The sequence below is a fragment of the Dendrobates tinctorius genome, unplaced genomic scaffold (assembly GCF_039654945.1).
Source record: "Dendrobates tinctorius isolate UK_male_01 unplaced genomic scaffold, ASM3965494v1 ptg000231l, whole genome shotgun sequence".
In the NCBI taxonomy this organism is placed as follows: Eukaryota; Metazoa; Chordata; class Amphibia; order Anura; family Dendrobatidae; genus Dendrobates; species Dendrobates tinctorius.
In genome coordinates this window covers 1,340,013-1,366,973 of record NW_027361898.1, presented here as the reverse complement: position 1 = coordinate 1,366,973, position 26,961 = coordinate 1,340,013, and the positions used below count along the sequence as shown (strand labels likewise).

At 47.9% G+C, this 26,961-nt stretch overlaps 1 protein-coding gene across 5 annotated transcripts in view; it reads left to right on the top strand.

The window, feature by feature from the left end:
- Positions 1-26,961, top strand: part of FIBCD1 (fibrinogen C domain containing 1) — a 135,695-nt gene that overhangs the window by 48,665 nt on the left and 60,069 nt on the right. Inside the window, exon 1 of one of the 5 annotated variants that reach the window (XM_073555935.1) lies at positions 15,929-16,046. The exons of the other annotated variants lie outside the window; for them this stretch is intronic. Coding sequence (XP_073412036.1) covers positions 16,017-16,046 — 30 coding nt within the window. The 5' untranslated portion in view covers positions 15,929-16,016. Of the gene's footprint in view, positions 1-15,928; positions 16,047-26,961 lie in introns of those variants that run through there. 5 annotated transcript variants of the gene reach the window in all.

The following is a 26,961-nucleotide window of genomic DNA, read 5'->3' as shown; positions in this document are numbered from 1 at the left end:
TAATAGCAAAATTTATATACAGTGTTTTTTATACAACTATTCCTTACTAGTGTACATATAAGAGAAAGAAGTGCATAATCAAATTTAACTACAAAAGGGGGGGGAATATACGGGTGCTGTCATGGACTCCGAAAAATACCGTTAACCGGTGAGTAACTAAGACTTTATTCGGTCGTCCATGACAGCACCACCTGAGAGATTTACAGAGAGTAATAACTATTTTAGGGAGGGACTACAGCCTGCAGTACCCTTATACCAAAAGAGAGGTCTGTGGAAGCACCCAAGTCTAGCCTATAATGATTATAAAAGGTGCTCGGAGAGGACCAAGTAGCCGCCTTACATATCTGGTCAATGGAGACTTCTGATCTCTCGGCCCACGAGGACGCCATGGCTCTGGTGGAATGCGCCCTCAGTTTTGCAGGTGCCGGTCTGCCCTTTGAGGTGTATGCAATTGAAATAGCCTCTCTAATCCACCTAGCTAGTGTATTTTTTGACACTCTACAGCCTTTCCTGGGACCTTGATGGGAGATAAATAGGGCATTCTCCTTTTTCCAGGGGTCAGTAACCGCCAGATATTCTTTAAGGCATTCTCTAACATCTAAGGTGTGTAATTTCTCTTCCTTCTCATTAGCTGGATTAGGGAGGAAGGATGGAAGGACTATTTCCTGTGTTCTATGAAAGCTAGAAACTACCTTTGGTAAGTACGCCGGGTCAGGTCTGAGTATTACCCTATCGTCCTTAAACTGTAAATAAGGAGGACGCCTAGATAATGCCTGGATGTCGCTTACTCTTCTAGCTGAGGTTAGAGCTACCAGGAAGGCTACCTTGAGGGACAGGTTTTTTATAGAGGCTGATGAGATGGGTTCGAATGGAGCTTCTGTCATGGCTGTGAGGACTAGGTTCAAGTCCCATGGCATGAATCTATCCTTCACCACTGGCCTGGATCTACCTGCTGCCTTGATGAATCTACTGACCCAGTAATTACCTGCGATGTTGCAGTTAAAGAGGGCCCCCAAGGCTGAAGCTTGTACTTTGAGGGTATTAGTGGAGAGCCCCATTTCTAGACCTTTCTGAAGAAATTCTAAGATCTGATTTATAGGAGCCGAACCCCCAGCGACTACTCTAGAGTTCTTTAGGAATCTTTTCCAAATTCTGACATAGATCTTGGTAGTAGTGATCTTTCTACTTTTAAGTAGAGTGTCAACCAGGTCTGGGGAGAAACCTTTATCTTTCAGTAGTGTCCGTTCAAACTCCACGCCGTCAGATGTAGGCCAGCCACCTGAGGATGAAAGACTGGGCCCTGGGATAGGAGATCCGGGATCTCCGGCAGGACCCAAGGATCGGACACTGACATGGTCCTGAGGCATGAGAACCAAGCCCTCCTGGGCCAAAACGGAGCGATCACTATAACTTTCGCTCTGTCTCTCCTGATTTTCCTCACCACTAGAGGTAATAGCGATAGGGGAGGGAAGGCATAGGATAGCCCGAAATCCCACTTTATCAGCAAGGAGTCCCATATGAGCCCCCCAACCGGAAGGGCTAGCATCCGTGGTGATTATGCGGGATATGTCATATTCCCAGGGAACCCCTCTGGATAAATTATTTTCATCTAGCCACCATTCTAGGGACTCCCTTGTGTTTCGGGACAAGGTTAGCTGGCCCTCTAAGTAACCCCCAAGCATTTTTTGATGCCTTAAGACCTCGCCCTGTAGAGTTCTTGAATGAAACTGGGCCCACTGGACCGCCGGGATACAGGAGGAAAGTGAACCTAGAAGGGACATGGCTTTCCTGAGGGACATGGTCGGGTTATTGGAAGCGTTCAGGACCTGATAGTGCAGGCGAACCAGCTTCTCCGGGGGCAGACGGCATTCCTGTTTTACGGAATCTAGGATGAGGCCCAAGAATTGTAGGATTCTCATCGGCTGTAACCGAGATTTTTTAATGTTAAGCAGCCATCCTAACCGTTCTAGGGCAGACCTTGCCCTTTGTAGCTGTTGCAAACAATGGTTAGCCGTTTTCCCTACAATCAAGAAGTCATCTAAGTAGGGAATTACTAAAATGTCTGATTCACGTAGATGGGCCATAACTTCCGCTACTACTTTAGTAAACACACGGGGAGCGACTGCCACCCCAAAGGGGAGGGCCGCATACTGGAAATGTTGAACTGACCCATCTAACTGCACTGCCACTCTGAAAAAACTCTGATGATCTGCATGAATGGGTATATGGTAGTAGGCATCTTTCAAATCTAACACCACCATGAAGCAGTTTTGAAACAGTAATTTTATTGTTGAATTAATTGTTTCCATCTTAAATGGGCGTGTGACCAGGAATTCATTGAGGGATTTAAGATTTATTATGGTCCTAAAGGAACTGTCTGGCTTGCGGACCAGGAACAAAGGGGAGTAGAAACCTTTCCCCCTTTCTTCCTCTGGAACTTTAGTTAGGACCTTTTTATGGCAAAGATCCCGAACTTCAGCTTCCAGGGCAGACTGTTCTGATGAGGATGACCTAAGAGGAGTGACCTTAAAACGATCTTGGGGAACCCGGGAGAATTCTAGTCGTAGGCCCGCAGCTACCACCCCCAGTATCCAGTTGCTATTAGAGATTAATGCCCAGGCCGGGTAGAAGGCAGCTAGTCTCCCCCCTACCGGAGCAACTAGTCATTGGGGCGGCTTTTTAGTGTCCCGTGCTGGACCTTCCTGGCGCCCCCCTCCTCCGAACATGAATCCAGTACCTCTCCTTCTTTTGTCGTCCCATCTGCCCTGATCCCTGGACGGCCTCCTACGGAAATATCCTTTCCTGGTAAAGGGGCGTCTAAAAGAGGGGTTCGGCAGACTGGGGAACTTCTTTTTATCGTCCCCGGCCTTCTCTAAAAGTTCATCCAGGACGGGCCCAAACAGGTATTCGCCCTCACAAGGAATGGAACAGAGTCGAGATCTGGCCTGGATGTCTCCTGGCCAGCATTTTAACCAGAGAGCCCTTCGAGCTGCGTTGGATAAACCTGCGGTTCTAGCCGCCATCCTCGCAGAATCTGCTGACACATCAGCCAGAAAAGCAGCAGCACTTTGGATAACTGGTAAAGCTTTTCGAATGTATGCTCTTGAGGTTCCATCCTTCAATTGGGAATCCAGCTGATCCAGCCAGACCATCAAGGATCTGGCCGTACATGTGGCCGCTACCGCTGGTCTCAAGGCACCCGCTGACATCTCCCATGTTCCTTTCAGAAAAGAATCCGCTTTTTTATCTAGCGGGTCTTTTAAGGAGGCCATGTCATCGAAAGGTATGGAGGACTTTTTGGAGGCTTTGGCCACTGCCGCGTCCAGCTTAGGGGCCTTGTCCCATTTGGTTACCACTGGGTCATCAAACGGGTACCTTCGTTTGAAGGCAGGTGGCAAAGAACCTCTTTTTTCTGGCTTTTTCCATTCTCTATCTATTAGGTTCTGGACTTTATCATTCAACGGGAAGGATCTGCGCTTTCTGGGATCTAGGCCTCCGAACATCACGTCCTGTGCCGAAAGTTCCGGTTTTGTGTCTGCTACCCCCATGGTGGACCTTACTGCTTTAACTAACTTATCCATCTGGTCTAAGGGAAAGCAGAAACGGCTCGAGTCTTCCTCTGAAGATGATGAAGTGGAGGCCGGGGAATCTGAGGAGATATCGATTCCAGGTGCGGCCGAGGACTCTGAACCCAAGAGGTTAACATCTCTTCCCTTAGAGGAGTCTTTTTTAGATAGGGCCTTCATTTCTGTCCTGATTATCTCCCTCAGGCTTGTGGTGAAGTCTGGTGTTTCTTCCGCCACCTGTATGGACGGTGAAGAGTGTAAGGGCCTGTCAATCTACCCCTAGGGTACCGTCCCCATCCAACCCCTACCGTTTGTCGCACGCATGGCTGACACAACTTTTTAGGGTGGCCGTCTGGCAAAGGGCAATTACAGAGGGCACATTCCCTGTGCTTCTGCTTCCCCGTAGCTTTCCTTGCCTGCGAAAGAACGAAATAAAACACTGCATCAGGGTACATTCACGGAGATCTCTTACCCATGCAGACGAGGCAGGTACCGGGTCACGGAGGGAGGCAGGAGGGTCCTTTAGCCTGGAGGAACTTCTGTGGCTTTGTTCGCCCGTCCGTTTCTTCTTCTGCTGGCCACTCGCATGTAAATTCGCTGTGGCCTGTTTCTCTGGGCGCTCCTGCGCCTCGTCCTGCTGCTCTGTGGGGGCTTCTGTCGAATCCATTGCTGAGCCTTCAGAAGCACCCCAGCAGCGTCACCTCCTGTGCTTTTAAAGCCTCCCACAGTGTCCGGGTTAGCAGGGCTCTGGCGCGGCACCTCCCCCCCGGGTCCTCCCCCCCCACATGCTCCGTCTCCCCCCCCCCCCTCCCCGGGGCCGCGGGCCGCCCCAGACCGCCGAGCACCGGCGGCGCATCCCGGAAAGTCGGCTGGCACCCGACTTCCGGTTTCGGCGTTCCCGGCCCCGCCCCTTCCGCTGCGTCACTTCCGCCGCGCGATCAAGACCGCGGGAGCGTGCGGAAAGAAGCCGGCACGGCGCCCCCGGCTCCGGAATGCCCGCCGCCCCCACATGCGCCGACCTGCGCCCGCCGAACAGGCGCGACCGCCAGCCCCCGGCGAGAGAGGGAGAGAGAGAGAGGAGCAAGCGGAGACCGGGTGAATGCAACAGGAGGGGTTCCAGGGGTCATACATACCTTGTGCCGGCCCTATGGAGACGGCTGTCCACCGGACCCTCTGCTCCGCCTGCTCCAACCACTGTCGTGGTGACCTACCCGGCCCCACCGTGGCGCATCCAGGGACCCGAGCTTGACCGAGGTAGGAGACCCCCCCCGCTACCTGGGTCGGTCAGCCGGCCTGGGAATCCCTCGACGACTCCATGATGGACCATCTGTAGGAAGTCCCATCCTATAGGAACAGGAAACCAACTGATGCGTGGGAGAGGTGCCGCCCTTTTGTATCTGTAGGTTTCCTGTTCCTGAAGGGCGGATCCCCTCTCTCAGGTGGTGCTGTCATGGACGACCGAATAAACTCTGTTCCACTGAGCCAGGGGAGCTTGACCCAAGTCGTAGAGAATATCCATCTGCGTATAGGACATCATGAGGAGTCCTTGTCATGCTACGTTTTGGAGGGGATGCCAGTACCTATTGTTTTAGGCCTCCCTTGGCTGAAAATACACAACCCGGTAATAGATTGGCGGGCGAGGGAAGTGGTCAGCTGGGGGCACTCGTGTGAGGGCTGCTGCCTAGGAACTACTGTCTCTGCCGTCTCTCTTCAACGGACCCCTTCCTGTCCGGTGAGGGCAGCAGATGTGCTGCAGGAGAGTAGGGGCAAGTCTTAACCCTCGCCATTGGCCAACCCTGGGAGGCGCAGACCTCGTGGTGGAAGGGGTTGGAGGGTGGTGTAGCCCTTGGTGACGTGCGGGGGTGTGAGTGTGGTGACACAGGAGGACGCCTCTGTTGTCAATCCCAGAAAGAGTTCTCCAAATGGTGACAAACGAACGAATGGCAATAAACGTTCAAGTCCGGACCTGTGTGTGAACAAGCGTGTATGGGTGGCCACCAAAAAACATCCAGTGGAAGTGTGTTGTGGAGTGTTACCAGCTCATACCAAACATACACATACACAACTCGTTCCCAGGTCAGCGATTCGGAGATGTGTGTTGCCTCCGGAACATACGTTGCCAATACCAGCGGGCTCGTTTCTCATCAACCTGACGTGCAGGTAGTTGCTGGGGTGAACTCTGGGTCTGGGCGTCCCCGCTGTAGGTGGTTCCCTGATAGGGAGCGGTCTTGAGGGTCCAGAGGCCCCTCATTAAGGGGAGGGTACTGTCAAGGGATAGGTGTAGGGTGTGCTAGGGTGACAGGTTCCTGATTGGCGCCCAGTGCGGAACCGGCATAGGGAACGTTAGGAGCGTTAGGGACACTGACTCAGGGGAGTGCAGGAGGTCTCCACGTCCCCTTTCACTATCGCAGGGCCCACAGTTGTAACTGTTTCCCCTTTCTCTGTGTCTTGTTGTTTTAGTTACCAGCCTGCGGGCCGTGTCACACAGGACAGTATCACGTGCCACGTCTTGTTGTTTTAGTTACCAGCCTGCAGGTCGCGACACACAGGACGGTCCACGTGACAACAGCATGGTATATAGCCCCCCCGGAATTGTAAAGTACAGCCCAGCATGGTATATAGCTCCCCCAAAATGGTATACTACAGCCCAGCACGGTATAATACAGCCCAGCACGGTATATAGCCCCCCCAGAATGGTATAATACAGCCCAGCACGATATAATACAGCCCAACATGGTATATAGCCCCCCCAGAATGGTGTAATACAGCCCAGCATGGTATATAGCCCCCCCAGAATGGTATTGTCAGGAACACCGCACTGCACTTGCTCACTGAGCCAGGGTGCGTGTCCTGAGTACAAAGACTGTGCACAAAGATACCTGCGGAGCGAGCAGCAGTGGTGACAATGCATGCTCCAGGACCTGAATCACGTGACTGCTGGGGGCGTGGCCTAAGCTCCACAGAGCTAGGAGCTGCAGGGAAACTCCTAGAAGGGTAACTACAGGACAATGTTACCAAGGAGCATAGACAGAGACAGACACCAGATCAAGCCGGGACAAAGCACGAGATAGCAGGACAGTACCAAAGGGCTTAGACAGAAAGAATAGTCAGGACGTAGCAATAGATCAGAAAACCAGAACAGGTATTAGACGGTACAATAGGGGTAAACTGTAACGGAGTAACGATAGCCAAGCCAGGAGGTCAGAACCAGAAAAGACAATGGTACCAAAAACGAGAGACAGAGTACAGAGTGAAGGAACAAGCCGGGTCATACACGGGAAGCAAACGAACAATGCAGAGTACACGCACACCAGGGGTCAGACACACCAGAATAGCAGTATAACTGACAGAGAATGCCAGTATGGAGTGAGCATAAATACCCCTCCCAGATCCAAAGAGAGGCCGGCAATGTTAACCCTGTCAGAACAGGACATTAACCATGTCCTAACCATGACACCGGCAATGTTAACCCTGTCAGAACTGGACATTAACCATGTCCTAACCATGACAGTACCCCCCTCTTAATGGGGGGCCACCGGACCCCCAGGTTTCTCAGGGTACCTGGCATGAAAAGCCCGCACCAGTCGATCAGCGTGCACCGAACTGGCCGGAACCCACGATCGATCCTCAACGGAATATCCCTTCCAATGGATAAGGTACTGAAGTCTCCGGCGCACCCACCGCGAATCAATGATGCGCCCTACCTCGTACTCCAGTTGACCCTCTACCAACACTGGTGGAGCCACGGATGAGGGATCTTCTCTAACTGTCCCCACAGGTTTTAATAGGGACCTGTGGAAGACGTTAGAGATTTTGAAGGAGGTGGGCAACTGTAATCTGTATGCCACCGGGTTGATCACCTCTACAATCTTGTATGGGCCAATAAATTTGGGGCCCAACTTCATAGAGGGTATTTTAAGTTTGATGTTACGAGTGGACAACCAGACTTTTTCCCCCACTGTCAACGCAGGAACCACCCCCCTCCTCCTGTCTGCAAAATGTTTGAACTTCTTCTGGGCTTTGGAGATGTTCCCCTGTACCTCCTTCCAGAGGGTTTTTAATTGTTGTACCATCCCCTCGGCACCAGGGCAATCCGAATCCATACGGGAAAATTCCCCAAACTGCGGAACAAACCCATAATTGACCAAAAAGGGAGGCTTTCCGGTAGACTGATTAACCCGACAGTTGAATGCAAATTCTGCCATGGGCAATACCTCACACCAGTCTTCCTGTCTGGAGGAGGCCAGGCATCTCAGAATCTGCTCCAATGACTGGTTGGTGCATTCCGTTTGTCCGTTAGATTCCGGGTGATAGGCAGAGGAGAATGACAACGTGACCCCCAACTTCGTACAAAACGCTCTCCAAAACCTGGCCACAAATTGCACACCCCTGTCCAACACCACGTTCACAAGCACTCCATGCAGTCGAACAATGTGCTGTATAAACAAACGAGCCAAGGTTTCAGCAGATGGTAACGCAGGTAATGGCACAAAGTGGGCTTGCTTAGAAAATCTATCAACCACTACCCATACCACTGAGTTGCCCTTGGAAGGTGGAAGGTTAGTGATAAAGTCCATGGACAGGTGTGTCCATGGTTTATCCGGAATTGGCAAAGGCACCAATTCCCCGGCCGGCCGGACCTGAGAGCTTTTAGAGCGCGCGCACACCCCACAAGTATTCACAAACCTTTTTATATCAGTACCCATAGAGGGCCACCAAAAACCCCTAGCTACTGCCCCCCGTGTAGCTGCAATACCAGGGTGTGCACTTAACATAGAGTCATGAAATTTTTGAAGGAGTGTGGGATGGAATTGTTCGGGTACAAACAATTTACCTGGGGGTTTATTCCTGGGAGCTTGTGCTTCCAGAATCTCTCTCTGTAACTCAGAGGAGATTTCGGCTACAACCACTCCCGGTTGAAGAATGGAGGAAGGAGGTTCTGGAGGGGACACAGAATCAAAACTTCGGGATAAGGCATCTGCCTTTACATTTTTAGACCCTGGTCGGAACGTGATGGTAAATTGAAATCGAGAAAAAAAAAGTGCCCACCGAGCCTGTCTGGGGGTCAATCTCTTAGCAGACTCGATATAGGCCAGGTTTTTATGATCAGTGACGACCGTAATGGGATGAGCGGCCCCCTCGAAAAAATGTCTCCATTCTTCAAAGGCCAATTTAACTGCTAACAGTTCCCTGTTACCGACATCATAGTTTCTCTCGGCCGACGAGAACTTCTTAGAGAAAAAGGCACAGGGTTTGAGGTTAGTCAGGGTAGAGGGGCGCTGTGACAATACTGCCCCCACCCCCACCTCCGAAGCATTGACCTCGACGATAAAAGGTCTTGACGAATCGGGTTGCACCAACACAGGGGCTGTAGTAAAACACTTCTTTAATGCCAGGAAGGAATTTTTTGCGGCCACAGACCAAATTTTTACATCTGCCCCTTTAAGAGTGAGGTCCGTCAAGGGTTTTACCACCTGCGAGAACCCTTTAATGAACTTCCTATAATAATTAGCGAAGCCCAGAAATCGCTGCATCCCTTCAGGTCATGAGGCTGCACCCAATCTGTAATGGCCTGAACCTTCCCTGGATCCATGCGGAATCCCTCCCCGGATACAATTACACCCAGAAAAGACAGTTCTTGCATAAAAAATGAGCACTTCTCCAGCTTAGCATACAAATGGTTCTCCCGGAGTCTCATAAGCACCGTACGCAGATGATGCAAGTGTGACTGACTGTCCTCAGAGTAAATCAAGATGTCATCCAGGTAAATGACTACATAACGTCCAATCAAGTCAGAAAAAACAACATTAATAAAGTTCTGAAAAACCGCAGGAGCATTAGTGAGGCCGAAGGGCATAACCAGGTTTTCAAACAGCCCCTCAGTTGTCAGGAACGCTGTTTTCCATTCGTCCCCCTCCCGGATCCTTATAAGGTTATAAGCCCCTCGTAGATCGAGCTTAGAAAACCATTTGGCCCCCGTGAGTTGATTGCATAGATCAGGAATCAACGGGAGAGGGTACGTGTTCTTAACAGTAATTTTGTTCAGTTCTCGAAAGTCGAGGCACGGTCGCAACCCACCATCTTTTTTCTTTACAAAGAAAAACCCCGCTGCCACGGGTGAGACCGAGGGCCGAATATGCCCCTTGCGAAGGCTTTCTTTAATGTACACTTTCATAGCTTGGCGCTCAGGCCCGGACAAATTAAACAAACGAGCCTTGGGTAATTTGGCTCCAGGTACTAAATCGATAGCACAATCATATGGTCTATGTGGTGGGAGCGCCTCGGCCTCGCTTTCGGAAAACACATCTTTAAGGTCTCTCAGGTACTCCGGAATACCCTCCAGACCGACAGATGACACAGATACAGATTTTATCGGATTGACAAAAGGAACCGGGTTACAACACAGACCATTATCATTACATCCCCAACGGGTGATCTCCCCCTTCACCCAATCAATAAGAGGATTGTGGCGTTGCAACCAGGGCATTCCCAATACCAGTCCTGCAGGCAGATTATTCATAACAAAACAACTTAAATTTTCCACATGAGTGAAACCCACTTTCATAGAAAAAACTTCAGACATAAAACAAATTCCATCCCGGGTAAGAGGGGATGAATCCACAGCCACAGTTTTAACAGGGTCTTTTAACCTGACTGTCCCTATCTTATTAAGAGTCACAACTTGGGGATCAATCAGATTAATGGAGGAACCACAGTCAACAAAGGCGGTGGTCATAACAGGACCGCCAGCAATTTCCAATTCAACCTGGAGGACCATTTTTATACGTGAGAAAAAATGTACCTGGGAGTCTGGACAACCTCCTCGATTGTTGCCCAGACTCAGTCGTTTCTCTGAAGGTTTCTCTGAAGAAGGGCAGGAGGGACAATTCCTTTTCCAATGTCCAGAGGCTCCACAGTAAAAACATAGTAGGTTGTCTCTGCGGTGCCTTCTCTCTTTCTCCTTAACCGAGACTGACCCAACGTTCATGGGCTCAGATACGGGTGAAGTGTCACTCAATTTGGGGTACAAGGGAGACTCTTGTTGCATCATTCCTCTAGCAGGGAGTCTCCGGTCCATACGGACCGCCTGCATCATGGCGTCCTCCAGGGTATCAGGAGGCGGATGTAATGCCAGAGCGTCCTGCATATGGTCAGAAAGGCCCCTGCGAAACAACCCCCTCAGGGCGGCGTCATTCCAGGATGCTTCGGCGGTCCAACGTCTAAACTCTGAGCAGAACCATTCAGCAGAGTGTCTCCCCTGTGTCACACTCATCACCATATCCTCTGCCAGACGCAATCTATCAGGCTCATCATAAATGTGCCCCAGAGCCTCAAAGAACAAGTTCACTGACATACGTTCAGGAGCAGAGGAAGACAGAGAGAAAGCCCATGCTTGCGGAGCCCCCCGAATTAGGGAAATAATGACCCCCACCCTCTGGAACTCATCCCCGGAGGAGCGGGGCCTTAGAGAAAAAAAAAGCTTGCATCCTTCTCTGAAAGACCTGAACTCCTTTTTATCCCCTGAGAAGGGATCGGGCAATTTGACTGGAGATTCGGGGGATGCTAATGACACATCCCTACCCCCAGAACTAGAAGCCCCTGCATCGACAGCCCCCTGCACAGTAACCACCAACTGTTGCTGGGTATGGGCCATCGTGCACTGTTCCACATTGAGTTTATGGAACATTTGGGTCAGGTGCTTGACCTGATCAGCCAAGGCTTGTATGGGATCCATGAGGATAACACACACTTTTTTTTTTTTTTTTTCCTTCAGAGGAAAAAAAAACTGAAACGGTCAGTTATAATGTCAGGAACACCGCACTGCACTTGCTCACTGAGCCAGGGTGCGTGTCCTGAGTACAAAGACTGTGCACAAAGATACCTGCGGAGCGAGCAGCAGTGGTGACAATGCATGCTCCAGGACCTGAGTCACGTGACTGCTGGGGGCGTGGCCTAAGCTCCACAGAGCTAGGAGCTGCAGGGAAACTCCTAGAAGGGTAACTACAGGACAATGTTACCAAGGAGCATAGACAGAGACAGACACCAGATCAAGCCGGGACAAAGCACGAGATAGCAGGACAGTACCAAAGGGCTTAGACAGAAAGAATAGTCAGGACGTAGCAATAGATCAGAAAACCAGAACAGGTATTAGACGGTACAATAGGGGTAAACTGTAACGGAGTAACGATAGCCAAGCCAGGAGGTCAGAACCAGAAAAGACAATGGTACCAAAAACGAGAGACGGAGTACAGAGTGAAGGAACAAGCCGGGTCATACACGGGAAGCAAACGAACAATGCAGAGTACACGCACACCAGGGGTCAGACACACCAGAATAGCAGTATAACTGACAGAGAATGCCAGTATGGAGTGAGCATAAATACCCCTCCCAGATCCAAAGAGAGGCCGGCAATGTTAACCCTGTCAGAACAGGACATTAACCATGTCCTAACCATGACACCGGCAATGTTAACCCTGTCAGAACAGGACATTAACCATGTCCTAACCATGACAGGTATAATACAGCCCAGCATGGTATAATACAGCCCAGCATGGTATATAGCCCCCCCAGAATGGTATAATACAGCCCAGCACGGTATAATACAGCCCAGCATGGTATATAGCCCCCCAAGAATGGTATAATACAGCCCAGCATGGTATATAGCCCCCCCAGAATGGTATAATACAGCTCAGCATGGTATATAGACCCCCCAGAATGGTATAATACAGCCCAGAATGGTATATAGCCCCCCCGAAATGGTATAATACAGCCCAGCACGGTATAATACAGCCCAGCATGGTATATAGCCCCCCAGAATGGTATATTACAGCCCAGCATGGTATAATACAGCCCAGCATGGTATATAGCCCCCCAGAATGGTATAATACAGCCCAGCATGGTATAATACAGCCCAGCATGGTATATAGCCCCCCCCCCGGAATGGTATAATACAGCCCAGCACGGTATAATACAGCCCAGCATGGTATATAGCCCCCCCCCAGAATGGTGTATTACAGCCCAGCACGGTATAATACAGCCCAGCATGGTATATAGCCCCCCAGAATGGTATAATACAGCCCAGCATGGTATATAGCCCCCCCAGAATGGTATAATACAGCCCAGCATGGTATATAGCCCCCCCGAATGGTATAATACAGCCCAGCATGGTATAATACAGCCCAGCATGGTATATAGCCCCCCCAGAATGGTATAATACAGCCCAGCATGGTATATAGCCCCCCAGCATGGTATAATACAGCCCAGAATGGTATAATACAGCCCAGCACGGTATAATACAGCCCAGCATGGTATATAGCACACTCAGAATGGTGTAATACAGCCCAGCACGGTATAATACAGCCCAGCATGGTATATAGCCCCCCAGAATGGTATAATACAGCCCAGCATGGTATATAGCCCCCCCCAGAATGGTATAATACAGCCCAACATGGTATATAGCCCCCCCAGAATGGTATAATACAGCCCAGCATGTATAATACAGCCCAGCATGGTATATAGCCCCCCAGAATGGTATAATACAGCCCAGAATGGTATAATACAGCCCAGCATGGTATATAGCCCCCCCAGAAAGGTATAATACAGCCCAGCATGGTATATAGCACCCCAGAATGGAATAATACAGCCCAGCATGGTATATAGCCCCCCAGAATGGTATAATACGGCCCAGCATGGTATATAGCCCCCCAGAATGGTGTAATATAGGCCAGCATGGTATATAGCCCCTCCCCCAGAGTGGCCCCACAGTCCAGCACTCACACTGATTAAAAAAAAAAAAAAACAACAACACTCCTCACCTTCTCCTCGTGCCTGCGCTGCTGACTTCTCTTGTCTCCTCCTGCACTGTCTGACACACAGTGAGAGCGCGATGACGTCATCGCGCCCCCGCTGTGTCAGAGCGGGGAATGATGGGAGAGGGAGCGTCAGCTGACGCTCTCTCCTCCATCACTGCCTCTGGGAGTAGGCGCTGGGGGCAGGCGGGCCCCCCTGCCTCACAGGGGCCCCATAGCGGCTGTGTGATGTGCCGCTGGCTGGGGGCCCCTGGAGGAGCGGGGGCCCTAGGCAGCTGCCTGGTCTGCCTGCTCATAACGCCTGCCCTAGTGTCAGGTCATACTTACCCCCTCCTGGCGCGGTCTCTGCAGCCTCCCCCTGCTTCTCCCATGGTCTCCCTTCAGCGGTCACATGGTACCGCTCATTAAACTCAGGAATATGCACATATTCATGAGTTTAATGAGCGGTACCACATGACCGCTGAAGGAAGGGAGATCGTGGAGAGGCGGGGGGAGGCTGCAGAGACCGCGCCAGGAGGGGGTAAGTATGACCTGACACCCCTGCTCCCCCTCCCCCGCCGACCCCCAGGTATATGACTCATGTATAAGCCGAGAGGGGGACTTTCAGCCCAAAAAAATGGGCTGAAAATCTCTGCTTATACACGAGTATATACGGTAACTTAAATACAGCCCTTGTCCGGCACAAAGTGAAACATAAAGTAAACAGTCCATACAATAGTGTGGGTTTACCCGCTTAGCTTAGAGTGCACACCCAGGGGTGGAGATATGTTGCGCGGCCATCCCGCCCTAACTCTTCAGATGCTCAAAATAAGACCTGGCCCTAACATGACCGGTTAACCCCTCTTAATCATATGTGTTCCAGAGCATTACTTCAGGTTTATATCACAGAAGACATGTACCGCTGTGATACATATCTCCCAACCACTATGTGTACGGCAGCCACCTTACACCCTGAAAGTCTGCACTTCAATTGCATCTCACTTGTTTCAGTTTAAATAAAAAATAGTGATATGTATATCTGAAATCATGGACATTTGGTCACTGTCCAAATATTTCTGAACCTAACTTTATACGAGTAGTGTGTGGCTGTATTATATAGGTAGTACACCATGTACTAATGTACGAAATGTACTACCACCACTACTCGTTTGTTAAGCACCACATGGCACTATTATTTGACAGGATGTATATACATTTCTCAGATTCTTATTTCAGAAGGCTCCAAATCTATGATGCGACATATGAGAATCTGCCACAAAAACAGGAGGTGCCAATGCGGCGGCGCAGAAGAAAAAACATCCTCCATGCATATAATTACACTCTTCTATCTTTTCCCATCTATTTGATGTCAAGGGTAGGAACAAAGATGTCCTCTCATCTCGCTCATCTCACAGATCTGCTTCATCCTCGCTGCTGCATCCATATTTCTCTCCTGCATCATTTGATGACGCCATTCGCCTTTTATACTGAGACAAGATACCAGGAAAATGTAAAGACAGATCCAAACTGCTGTGGTGACTGCTGAAGAGGCGTTACGGCATGTGACCCGAGGACCAGTCATTACTGATAATCCCGGTGGTGACAGTGCCACTTATCCATCTTCATCCACACAAGTAGTGCACGATATTACTACCGAGCCACCTGACAAGAGAGAAGGATATATATATATATATATATATATATATACACACACATAACAACCTTGAAGACTTTTCATTTTCTGCTCTGCAGTACTGAGGCGTGCAGTACAAGGTGCCTCTCTGTGTATTGGAGCGACATTGCTACATGGAGGACACTGTGGAGTCCAGTGGAGCTGCAGGTTTCATACTTGGATAGAATCATCCAAGAAGCAATTTGCTATTGAGGCGCGAGGTACAAGGTGACTCGCAGCAGGAGCTGAAGAGTCACGTAGTGAGAATATGCCTATCCCAACCAGACCATTAGAAATTGGCCTCTGGTTCCTAAGATGTGTCCAGGGAGGCAAAAGTGTCTCTACCTCATGACATGAAGTCAGTGGGCCACAATAGGGAGCATATGTTTTCCAGTCTAGGAAAATTATAATTCCCTGAAGACACACAAATGACATTGAGGCGCGAGGCACAAGGTGTCTCTTTTCTATAAACTGGAGCCAGGATGCCACACAGCGAGAATACTGTACACTTCGGTTGGGCAGGAATCTTCACAACTGGCTGAAAGTTTCTCTGAAAACACTACATGTATTATTGAGGCACGAAGCCCCAGATTTCTCTTCGATATGGTATTGGCCACACATGCAGCACTAGCCTGACACAGGTGGAATTTTTTTTAGACTTGGTTGAAATTTTTCCTTAAACCTCAATTCAACCGAGCCAGAATATTTACTACTGGACGTACCCATCTATTTGATGTGTGAGGTATGAAGGACCTCTGCGGTGGTTCCACACATACTCTACCAGTTCTCATCCAACACTATACCGAGCAGGAAGTTGTAGTCTTGGATGGAGCCATCTTTGTGAGGTGCGAGGTGCTACCTGTGGAATGGAGTTCCAGGCCCTGAAGGCAGCATTCTAGATACCAATATGCTCTGTGTACTCCAGCCGCACAGAATTTTGAGGAGCGAAGCATAAGGCGCCTCATTTTTATTTTGGAGCATTGCAATGTCATGAAGTGCAGTGTTACTGTGGAGATGAAGGTGAGTGTCTTCTTAACGGTGCAGCGCACATCGCCGCTGTCTGGCGTCCTCCTCCCAGCCTGAGCGCTGACAACCTCCTTGACGAGCTTCGTCGTGCATTACTCCGTCACTTGGGCGCTTGATGCCTTTCCTGTTGCTTGGCTGATCGTCTGGCTTCTGTAATAACAGCTTTGCCCAGCATGTACTGCCTAATAGTCTCGGGGAGCGGCGTGACGGCGGTGTCAGGGAGCAGCGGGGGTCCACCTTAACCCCTCACCGCCTGCCCACTCCTACAGCGCTAAAAGCTTCTAATATTTATCGATGCCGACAATCACCTCCCTCAGCCGTGTCCAGCTGCACCCAGTATGACCGCTGGGGCAGGGCTAATGACAGGCACATGGAGTGACCGACGTATATAGTGTACAATGGAAAATCATGACCAGCTGATGTACCCTGACCGTGAGCTGACAACTAAAAGTGGTGCCACTACATTATATGGTGCTAACAGATCAGCACCGCATGGTAGTATTAGGTGTTCACCGTATGACACAATTATCGGCACTCTGTGGCAGTTATGTGTGTGGTGTATGGTCTTCTATAGCAATTGTGAAGCTTAATCACAGACACACTGTATTGCGGTAATATGTATGTACCGTCGGGCAGTTCTATGTATAAATCAAATGACAGTGTTATGCGTGCACAGTATGGCAGTATTATGTATGCATTGTATTGTTGTGTTATGCAGGTACTCGAAGTCTGGATTATGTAATACTTATATGGCAGTGTTACAGTGCCTTGCAAAAGTATTCAGTCCCCTGGAACTTTTCAACCTTTTCCCACATATCATGCTTCAAACATAGAGATACCAAATGTAAATTGTTGGTGAAGAATCAACAAGTGGAACACAATTGTGAAGTTGAATGAAATGTATTGGTTATTTTAAATTTTTGTGGAAATTCAAAAACTGAAAAGTGGGGCCTGCAATATTATTTGACACCTTTACTTTCAGTGCAGCAAACTCACTCCAGAAGTTCATGGTGGATCTCTGAATGATCCAATGTTGTCCTAAATGACTAATGATGATAAATATAATCCACCTGTGTGTAATCACGTCTCCGTATAAATGCACCTGCTCTGTGATAGTCTCAGGGTTCTGTATGAAGCACAGAGAGCACCATGAAGACCAAGGAACACAACAGGCCGGTCCGTGATACTGTTGTGGAGAAGTTTAAAGCCGGATTTGGATACAAAATGATTTCCAAAACTTTAAACATCCCAAGGAGTATCATACCACTGCAAATCTACCAAGACCCGGCCATCCCTCTAAACTTTCATCTCAAACAAGGAGAAGACTGATCAGAGATGCAGCCAAGAGGCCCATGAACTCTGGATGAACTGCAGAGATCTACAGCTGTGGTGGGACAGTCTGTCCATAGGACAACAATCAGTCCTACACTGCACAAATCTGGCCTTTATGGAAGAGTGGCAAGAAGAAAGCCATTTCTCAAAGATATCCATAAAAGTGTCATTTAAAGTTTGCAACAAGCCACCTGGGAGACACACCAAACATGTGGAAGAAGGTGCTCTGGTCAGATGAAACCAAAATCAAACTTTTCGGCAACAATGCCAAACGATTGTTTGGCGTAAAGGCAACACAGCTGTCATGATACCAGTGCTGGGTGACCAGCACTTCTGGGGTTAATGATCTGATCGCGGTGCAGACTCTCACCTGCACTCCTGGGACCTATTAGGGTGGCCTCTCATCGGTTCTGGGGAGGCTTCTTATAGCCTCAAGAAGCTCCCATCCCCCGTCAGTTATACTTTCTCCCTTGGCATTGTGTGGTGACCCCTGAGTGTTAGTGCTGTGTTCTGGTTGCTTGATTCCCTGTGTATGACTCGGTCTGTTCTCTGGATATTGCTTTGGATTCTGCTTGGTACCTTCTATGTCCGTTTGGTTTTTGATCTCTGCTTGGCCCTGACTATCCGTTCTGTCTCATCCCTGGTACTGTATTGATATCTTGTGTATGACCTTTGGCTTTGTCTGACCTCCCATCTGTTTATCCCTCCTGTACCTCGCTTGCCTGTATTGTGCCTGACCTCTGCTTTGCCCGACTCTGAGTTTTCTTCCTCCTCTGAAAGCAGGACACTAAGCCCCGCTCCCTTGCAGTCACATGACTGTTCACATGACCGTAGGTCCTGTGCATGCTTTCTAAACTTCTACATTCAGGTCCCGTGCATCTTTATTGTCCGGCTGTTCTTGTCCCCAGGGGTCCCTACGGTGCGGGTGAGTCCCTGCTTAGCGGAGGCTGTATGCCGGCGCTGTCAGGACCCTGACAACAGCTCATCACCCTGAACACACCATCCCCACTGTCAAACATGGTGGTGGCAGTATCATGGTTTGGGCCTGCTTTTCTTCAGCAGGGACAGGGAAGATGGTTAAAATTGATGGGAAGATGGATGGAGCCAAATACAGGACCATTCTTGAAGAAAACCTGTTGGAGTCTGCAAAAGACCTGAGACTGAGATGGAGATTTGTCTTCCAACAAGACAATGATCCCAAACATAAAGCAAAATCTACAATGGAATGGTTCACAAATAAACGTATCCAGGTGTTAGAATGGCCAAGTCAAAGTCCAGACCTGAATCCAATTGAGAATCTGTGGAAAGAGCTGAAAACTGCTGTTCACAAACGATCTCCATCACACCTCACTGAGCTCGAGCTGTTTGACAAGGGAGGAATGGGCAAGAATTTCAGTCTCTCGATGTACAAAACTGATAGACACATACCCCAAGCGACTTGCAGCTGTAATCGCAGCAAAAGGTGGCGCAACAAAGTACTACGTTAAAGGGGCCGAATAATATTGCACGCCCCACTTCTCAGTTTTTGAATTTCCTCAAAAATGTAAAATAACCAATAAATTTCGTTCAACTTCACAATTGTGTCCCACTTGTTGTTGATTCTTCACCAAAAATTTACATTTGGTATCTTTATGTTTGAAGCATGATATGTGGGAAAAGGTTGAAAAGTTCCAGGGGGCTGAAGACTTTCAAAGGCACTGTACATGTGCATCATATCGCAGTATTATGCAGAAAAGTTTTGGCAGTGTTACTTACACGGTTGCTTCATGGCAAAGAGGTTTGCAGTGTTACACAGGCACAGTATAAGAATTATGTGTCATATTATGGCAGTATTACATGGACAATGTATGACATTATTATTTATTTAGTATATAGCAGTATTGTGTATTTAGTCTATGGCAATATGTCAGCACAGAATGGCATTATTATGTAATTAGTGTATGGTAGTAGTATGGATTTATTGTATGGCATTATGTGTTTAGTATATGGCAATATTATATGGGCACAGTTTGGCATTATTATGTACTTAGTATATGGTTGTAATAGGCACAGTATGGAATTATTATGCATTTAGTATATGATTGTATTTTGTAGGCACAGTATGGCTTAATTATGCATTAAGTATATGGTTGTATTATGTAATAATAATAATAATAAATTTTATTTTTATAGCGCCGACATATTCCGCAGCACTTTACATTTCAGAGGGGATTTGTACAGACAATAGACATTACAGCATAACAATAATCACATACAGTAGATTATAACAAATACCAAGAGGAGTGAGGGCCCTGCTCGCAAGCTTACAGTCTATGAGGAAAGAGGTAGACACGAAAGGTGGGTGGTAACAGTTGCCCTGATTGTATGGACCAGCCATAATGTTAAGTGTGTAACAGTACAGACACAGAGGGCTAATGGATGCATAAAGCATGTGGGAACATGATGCTGGGAACCTGGTTATGGTAAAACTTTTGGCTCTGCCACACAGGGATAGGTTAGGTTAATGTGTTGAGGCGATAGGCCAGTCTGAATAAATGCGTTTTCAGGACACGCTTAAAATTGTGGGGATTGGGGACTAATCGTATTGACCTGGGAAGTGCATTCCAAAGAATTGGCGCGGCACGTGTAAAGTCTTGGAGACGGGAGTGGGAGGTTCTGACTATTGAGGATACTAACCTCAGGTCATCAGCAGAACGGAGGGCGCGGGTAGGGTGGTATACTGAAACAAGGGAGGAGATGTAGGGTGGTGCTGAGCCATGGAGGGCTTTGTGGGTGAGGGTAATAAGTTTATACTGAATTCTGGAGTGGATGGGTAGCCAGTGTAATGACTGGCACAAGGTAGAGGCATCGGTGTAACGATTGGTGAGGAATATGATCCTGGCTGCAGCATTCAAGACAGATTGGAGAGGGGAGAGTTTGGTAAGAGAGAGACCGATTAGAAGAGAGTTACAATAGTCGAGACGAGAATGAATAAGAGAAACAGTAAGAGTTTTTGCAGAGTCAAAAGTAAGAAAAGGTCGAATTCTAGAAATGTTTTTGAGGTGCAGATGACAAGAGCGAGCCAGTGATCGAATGTGGGGGGCAAAGGAAAGCTCGGAATCAAGTATGACCCCAAGACAGCGGGCATGTTGCTGGGGAGTAATAGTGGAACCACACACGGAAATGGCAATGTCGGGTGTAGGTACATTAGTAGCGGGAGGAAACACAAGGAGTTCAGTCTTTGACAGGTTCAGTTTCAGATATAGTGAGGACATGATATTAGACACAGCGTTTAGACAATCGCCAGTGTTTTCTAGAAAGGCTGGCGTGATGTCAGGAGAAGAAGCGTATAATTGGGTGTCATCAGCATAGAGATGGTACTGGAAACCAAATCTACTGATTGTTTGGCCAATAGGGGCAGTGTACAAGGAGAAGAGGAGGGGGCCTAGAACCGATCCTTGAGGAACCCCAACAGTAAGGGGAAGGTGAGAGGAGGAGGAACCGGCAAAAGAAACAGTAAAGGAGCGGTCGGAGAGATAGGAGGAGAACCAGGAGAGAACGGTGTCCTTGAGGCCAATGGAATGGAGCATAGTGAGGAGGAGCTGATGATCCACAGTGTCGAATGCTGCAGAGAGATCCAAGAGAATTAGCATGGAGTAATGACCATTTGATTTAGCTGTTAGCAGATCATTAGAGACTTTAGTGAGGGCAGTTTCAGTGGAGTGTAAAGAGCGGAAACCGGATTGGAGAGGGTCGAGAACAGAGTTTTCTGAGAGATAGCGGATAAGACGGGAGTGGACCAGGCGTTCCAGGAGTTTAGAGATGAAGGGAAGATTAGAGACAGGTCTATAGTTAGCGGCACAGTTTTGGTCGAGGGATGGTTTTTTAAGTAGTGGATGTATGATGGCATGCTTAAATGAGGAGGGAAAAATACCAGAAGAGAGAGAGAGGTTAAATATTTTAGTTAGGTGAGGGGTGACAGCAGGGGAAAGGGACTGGAGGAGATGTGACGGAAATGGGTCACTGGTGCAAGTAGTTGGGCGAGAAGATGCAAGGAGCCTGCTTACTTCTTCTTCTGTGACTGGTTCAAAATCAGAGAGCGAGTTAGATGCAGTGGGGGAGGGAGGACAGTGCATGGTATGAGGGGATTTGGAGATAATTTCCTGTCGGATCTGGTCAATTTTTTCTTTGAAGTAATTGGCCAGATCGTCAGCTCGGAGCTCCGTGGTTGGGGCCTGTACTCTTGGATTGAGTAGAGAATGAAAAGTGTCAAAGAGACGTTTCGGGTTATTGGACAGTGAGATGATGAGGGTGTTGAAATAGGTTTGTTTGGAGAGGTGAAGGGCAGTGTTGTATGTTCTAAGCATAAACTTAAAATGGATGAAATCTTCGTGTAGATTGGATTTTCTCCACAGACGTTCGGCGCACCTGGAGCACCGCTGCAGGAAACGTGTTTGCACCGTGTGCCAGGGTTGTCGCCGTCTGCGTTGTGGTGTTCTATTTATAGGGGGTGCAAATTCATCCAGGGCACTTTGAAGTGTTTCATTGTAATGCTTCAATGCAGAATCAGGACATGAGAGGGAGGAGATAGGGGCCAATGAAGACTGCAAGTTCTTCAGAAGTTTCTGGGTGTTAATGGCCTGTATGTTTCTATAAGTCTGGACAGTGGGGGTGACCTGAGCAGCCTGGCAGTTCTTTATAGAGAATGAAAGAAGATTGTGGTCAGAGAGCGGGAGAGGGGAGTTTGCAAAATCATCCACTGCACAAAGCCGAGAGAAGACCAAGTCGAGGGAGTTTCCGTCTTCATGCGTTGGAGAAATAGTAAGCTGCGAAAGGCCAAATGAGGAGGTTAGAGATAAAAGGTGAGTAGCAGATGGGGAGAGGGGAAGAGCAATGGGGATGTTGAAATCTCCCATGATGAGGGTAGGGATGTCACAGGAGAGAAAATGTGGAAGCCAAGTGGCAAAATGATCCAGGAACTGATGGGAGGGGCCGGGAGGACGATACACCACCGCCACTCGCATGGAGAAAGGGGTGTAGAGTCTGACGGCATGGACCTCAAAAGAAGGGAAGACAAGTGAGGGTACTTGAGGGATAACCTGAAAGGTACATTTTGGTGATAGGAGCAGACCAACGCCTCCACCAGCTCTATTGTCTGATCTTGGGGTATGAGAGAAGTGTAGCCCCCCGTATGAAAGAGCAGCAGCAGCGGTAGTATCTGAATGCTGGATCCAGGTTTCAGTAAGAGCCAGGAGGTTAAGAGAATTAGAAAGGAAGAAGTCATGAATGAAGGAGAGTTTGTTACACACTGAGCGAGAATTCCAAAGTGCACAATTAAGAGAGACAGATGGCATGCAGGGAATATTAATAAGATTAGAGGGGTTTCTGAGTGTAGCAGTGGGGGGGTTTGACTTTCTATAACATGGGGGACCAGGGTTGGGAGCAATGTCTCCTGCAACTAGGAGAAGGAGGATAGAAAGAGTGAGCAGATGGTTAAGTGATTTGTGAGAGCGTCTCTGGTGTTGAATGGTGGGACTGGCTGGATCAGTGCAATTTAACAATGTGAAAAGAGCATGAGTGCTATACATAGGAGAGGAAAGAAGCGAGGGGCCAATATGGATGGAGTGTGGAGAGTTAATGCCAGGGCGGTGGATGTGTGTGAATGCAGCGGCCAGGATATAAATTACACAAATGCATATGGTATATATTTGTTGTACTCCAAATGTAGAGGGAGTAGATGTATATAAATGTCTTACCTGTCTCCTGCCCTGTCTAACTGCCATGTTATAACTGCCAGAAGTACTTTGATACATGTACTTAGATTACATGTGCATAAATGCTCCCCCTAGCTAGGTCTGAATATATAGGAGGTTAAGGCTAAGTTTTTTTTGGTTTTTTTGTGGCTCTCTCTGCTCGTTAATCAATCACACTAAATTGAGACACCAGGACCCAATAAAATGTTGTGGTCAAATAAACACATGTCCAGCACTACATGGATCATAAAGCACTTTGAAAAGTTTCTTGACCTCACAACATAAGGGGACAAGCAGAGTAAGTTGAAAAAAACTATATACCAGATATAAGCTTGCAGAGTTGAAAACACATAGATAGCATTCAGGATTAACTGCTTGCTGACATTGAATGGAGACACAGGAGTGGATTCAGAGCAGAGATTGGAAAAGCTGGTTACCAGATATAAGCTTGCAGAGTTGAAAACACATAGATAGCATTCAGGATTAACCCCTTACCTACAATTGACGTAATATTCCGTCCATGTGACCATGGACCTAATTACCATGGACGGAATATTACGTCATCGCGATCAGCGGCGCCCACGTGGTGAGCGCCGCTGATCGCGGCCGAGTGTCAGCTAATTATCATAGCTGACACCCGGCACAATGTGTCAGGGGCGGTCACGGACCGCCCCCGACACGTTAACCCCTTGCACACCGCGATCAAACGCGATCGCGGTGTACCGGGGGTTAAAGGGAAGCATCGGGAGGGAGGGGGCTCCCTCCGTGCTTCCCTGAGCCCCCCACGGCAGCGCAATGTGCAGCGCTGCTGCGGGGGGCTCCTTTCCTCCAGGCCCCCGAATCCAAGATGGCGACGGGGGCCTTCGGGGGCCTGAGGAAGCTGGCTTCCTCAGTGCCTGCAAAGCGCAGGCATGAGGAAGTCTGCAGCAGTGCCTGTGACAGATCGCTGATCTGTCACAGTGATCTGTGATGTGACAGATCAGCGATCTGTCACAGGACAGTGATGTCCCACCTGGGACAAGGTAATAAAGTAAAAAAAAAAAAAAAAAAGTGTTAAAAATAATTAAAAAAAAATCGCTAAATAAATTAGTAAAAAAAAAAAAAAAATATTCCCCAATAAATCCATTTTTTCAAAATAAAAAAACCCAAAAACAATAAAAGTACACATATTTGGTATCGCCGTGTCCGAAATGACCTGCCCTATAAAACTGTCCCATTAGTTAACCCCTTTAGCGAACCCCTTAAAAAATAAAAATAAAAAACAAAGCAAAAAATAATGATTTATTATCATACCGCCAAACAAAAAGTGTAATAACGCGCGATCAAAAAGACGCATATAAATATCCATGGTACCGCTGAAAACGTCATCTTGTCCCACAAAAAACGAGCCACCATACAGCATCATCCGCAAAAAAATAAAAAAGTTATAGCTCGCAGAATAAAGCGAAACAAAAATAATTATTTTTTATATAAAATTGTTTTCATTGCAAAAAACCGACAAAACATAAAAAAACGACCTAAATGAGGTATCGCTGTAACCGTACTGACCCGAAGAATAAAACCGCTTTATCAATTTTACCGCACGCGGAACGGTGTAAACGCACCCCCCCAAAAGAAATTCATGAAACGCTGGTTTTTGTTCATTCTGCGTCCCAAAAATCGAAATAAAAAGCGATCAAAAAATGTCACGTGCCCGAAAATGGTACCAATAAAAACGTCAACTCGTCCCGCAAAAAATAAGACCTCACATGACTCGGTGGGTCAAAATACGGAAAAATTATAGCTCTCAATATGTGGTGATGCAAAAACTATTTTTACAATAAAAAGCGTCTTTTAGCGTGCGACAGCCGCCAAACATAAAAACCGCCATAAATCGTAAATCAAACCCCCCGTTATCACCCCCTTAGTTAGGGAAAAATAATAAAACTAAAAGAAAATGTATTTATTTCCATTTTCCCGTTAGGGTTAGGGTAGGGTTAGGGCTAGGGTTAGGGTTAGGGCTAGGGTTAGGGCTAGGGTTAGGGCTAGGGTTAGGGCTAGGGCTCAGATTAGGGTTAGGGGTGTGTTGAGGTTAGGGTTGGAGTTATAATTGGGGGGTTTCCACTGTTTGGGCACATCAGGTGCTCTCCAAAGGCAACATGGCGTCTGATCTCAATTCCAGCCAATTCTGCGTTGAAAAAGTCAAATGGTGCTCCTTCCCTTCCAAGCTCTGCCATGCGCCCAAACAGTGTTTTACCCCCACATGTAGGGTATCAGCCTACTCAGGACAAATTACAAAACAACTTTTGGGGTCCAATTTCTCCTGTTACCCTTGGGAAAATAAAAAATTGGGGGCAAAAATATAATTTTGCGGAAAAAAATGTTTCTTTTATTTTCACGCCCAGGCGTTATAAACTTCTGTGAAGCACTTGGGGGTTCAAAGTGCTCTCCACACATCTAGATAAGCTCCGTGGGGGGTCTAGTTTCCAAAATGGGGTCACTTGTGGGGAGTTTCAATAGTTTAGGTACATCAGGGGCTCTCCAAACGCACATGACACCCGCAGACCAATCCATCAAAGTCTGCATTCCAAAACGTCACTACTTCCCTTCCGAGCCCCGACTTGTGCCCATACAGTAGTTTTCTCCCACATATGAGGTATCAGCGTACTCAGGACAAATTGGACAACAACTTTTGGGGTCCAATTTCTCCTGTTACCCTTGGGAAAATAAAAAAATTGGGGACTAATTGATCATGTTTGTGGAAAAAATACGATTTTTTTATTTTCATGCCTGGGCATTATAAACTTCTGTGAAGCCCTTGGGGGTTCAAAGTGCTCACCACACATCTAGATAAGTTCCTCAGGGGGTCTAGTTTCCAAAATGGGATCATTTGTGGGGGGTTTCCACTGTTTAGGTACATTAGGGGCTCTCCAAAGGCAACATGACACCCACAGACCATTCCATCAAAGTCTGCATTCCAAAACGTCACTACTTCCCTTCCGAGCCCCGACGTGTCCTCATACAGTAGTTATCTCCCACATATGGGGTGTCAGCATACTCAGGACAAATTGGACAACAACTTTTGGGGTCCAATTTCTCCTGGTACCCTTGGGAAAATAAAAAAATGGGGACTAAAAGATGATGTTTGTGGAAAAAATACGATTTTTTTATTTTCACGCCCGGACGTTATAAACTTCAGTGAAGCACTGGGGGGTTCAAAGTGCTCACCACACATCTAGATAAGTTCCTTGGGGGGTCTAGTTTCCAAAATGGTGTCATTTGTGGGGGGTTTCTACTGTTTTGGTACATCAGGGGCTCTCCTAACGCGACATGGTGTCCGATCTCAATTCCAGCCAAAAACGTCAAATGGCGCTGCTTCCCTTCCGAGCTCTGCCATGCGCCCAAATAGTGGTTTACCCCCACATGTGGGGTATCAGCGTACTCAGGATAAATTGCACAATATCTTTTAGGGTCCTGTTACTTTTGGAAAAATAAGAATTGAGGGTGAAAAGATCATTTTTGTGGAAAAAATATGATTTTTAATTGTACTGCTGTACGTTATAAACTTCTGTGAAGCCCTTGGGGGTTCAAAGTTCTCACCACACATCTAGATAAGTTCCTTGGGGGGTCTAGATTCCAAAATGGTGTCATTTGTGGGGGGTTTCCACTGTTTTGGTACATCAGGGGTTTTCCAATCGCGACATGGTGTCCGATCTCAAATCTAGCCAAAAACGTCAAATGGCGCTGCTTCCCTTCCGAGCTCTGCTATGCGCCCAAATAGTCATTTACACCCACATATGGGGTATCAGCGTACTCAGGACAAATTGCACAATAACTTTTAGGGTCCTATTACCCTTGGAAAAATA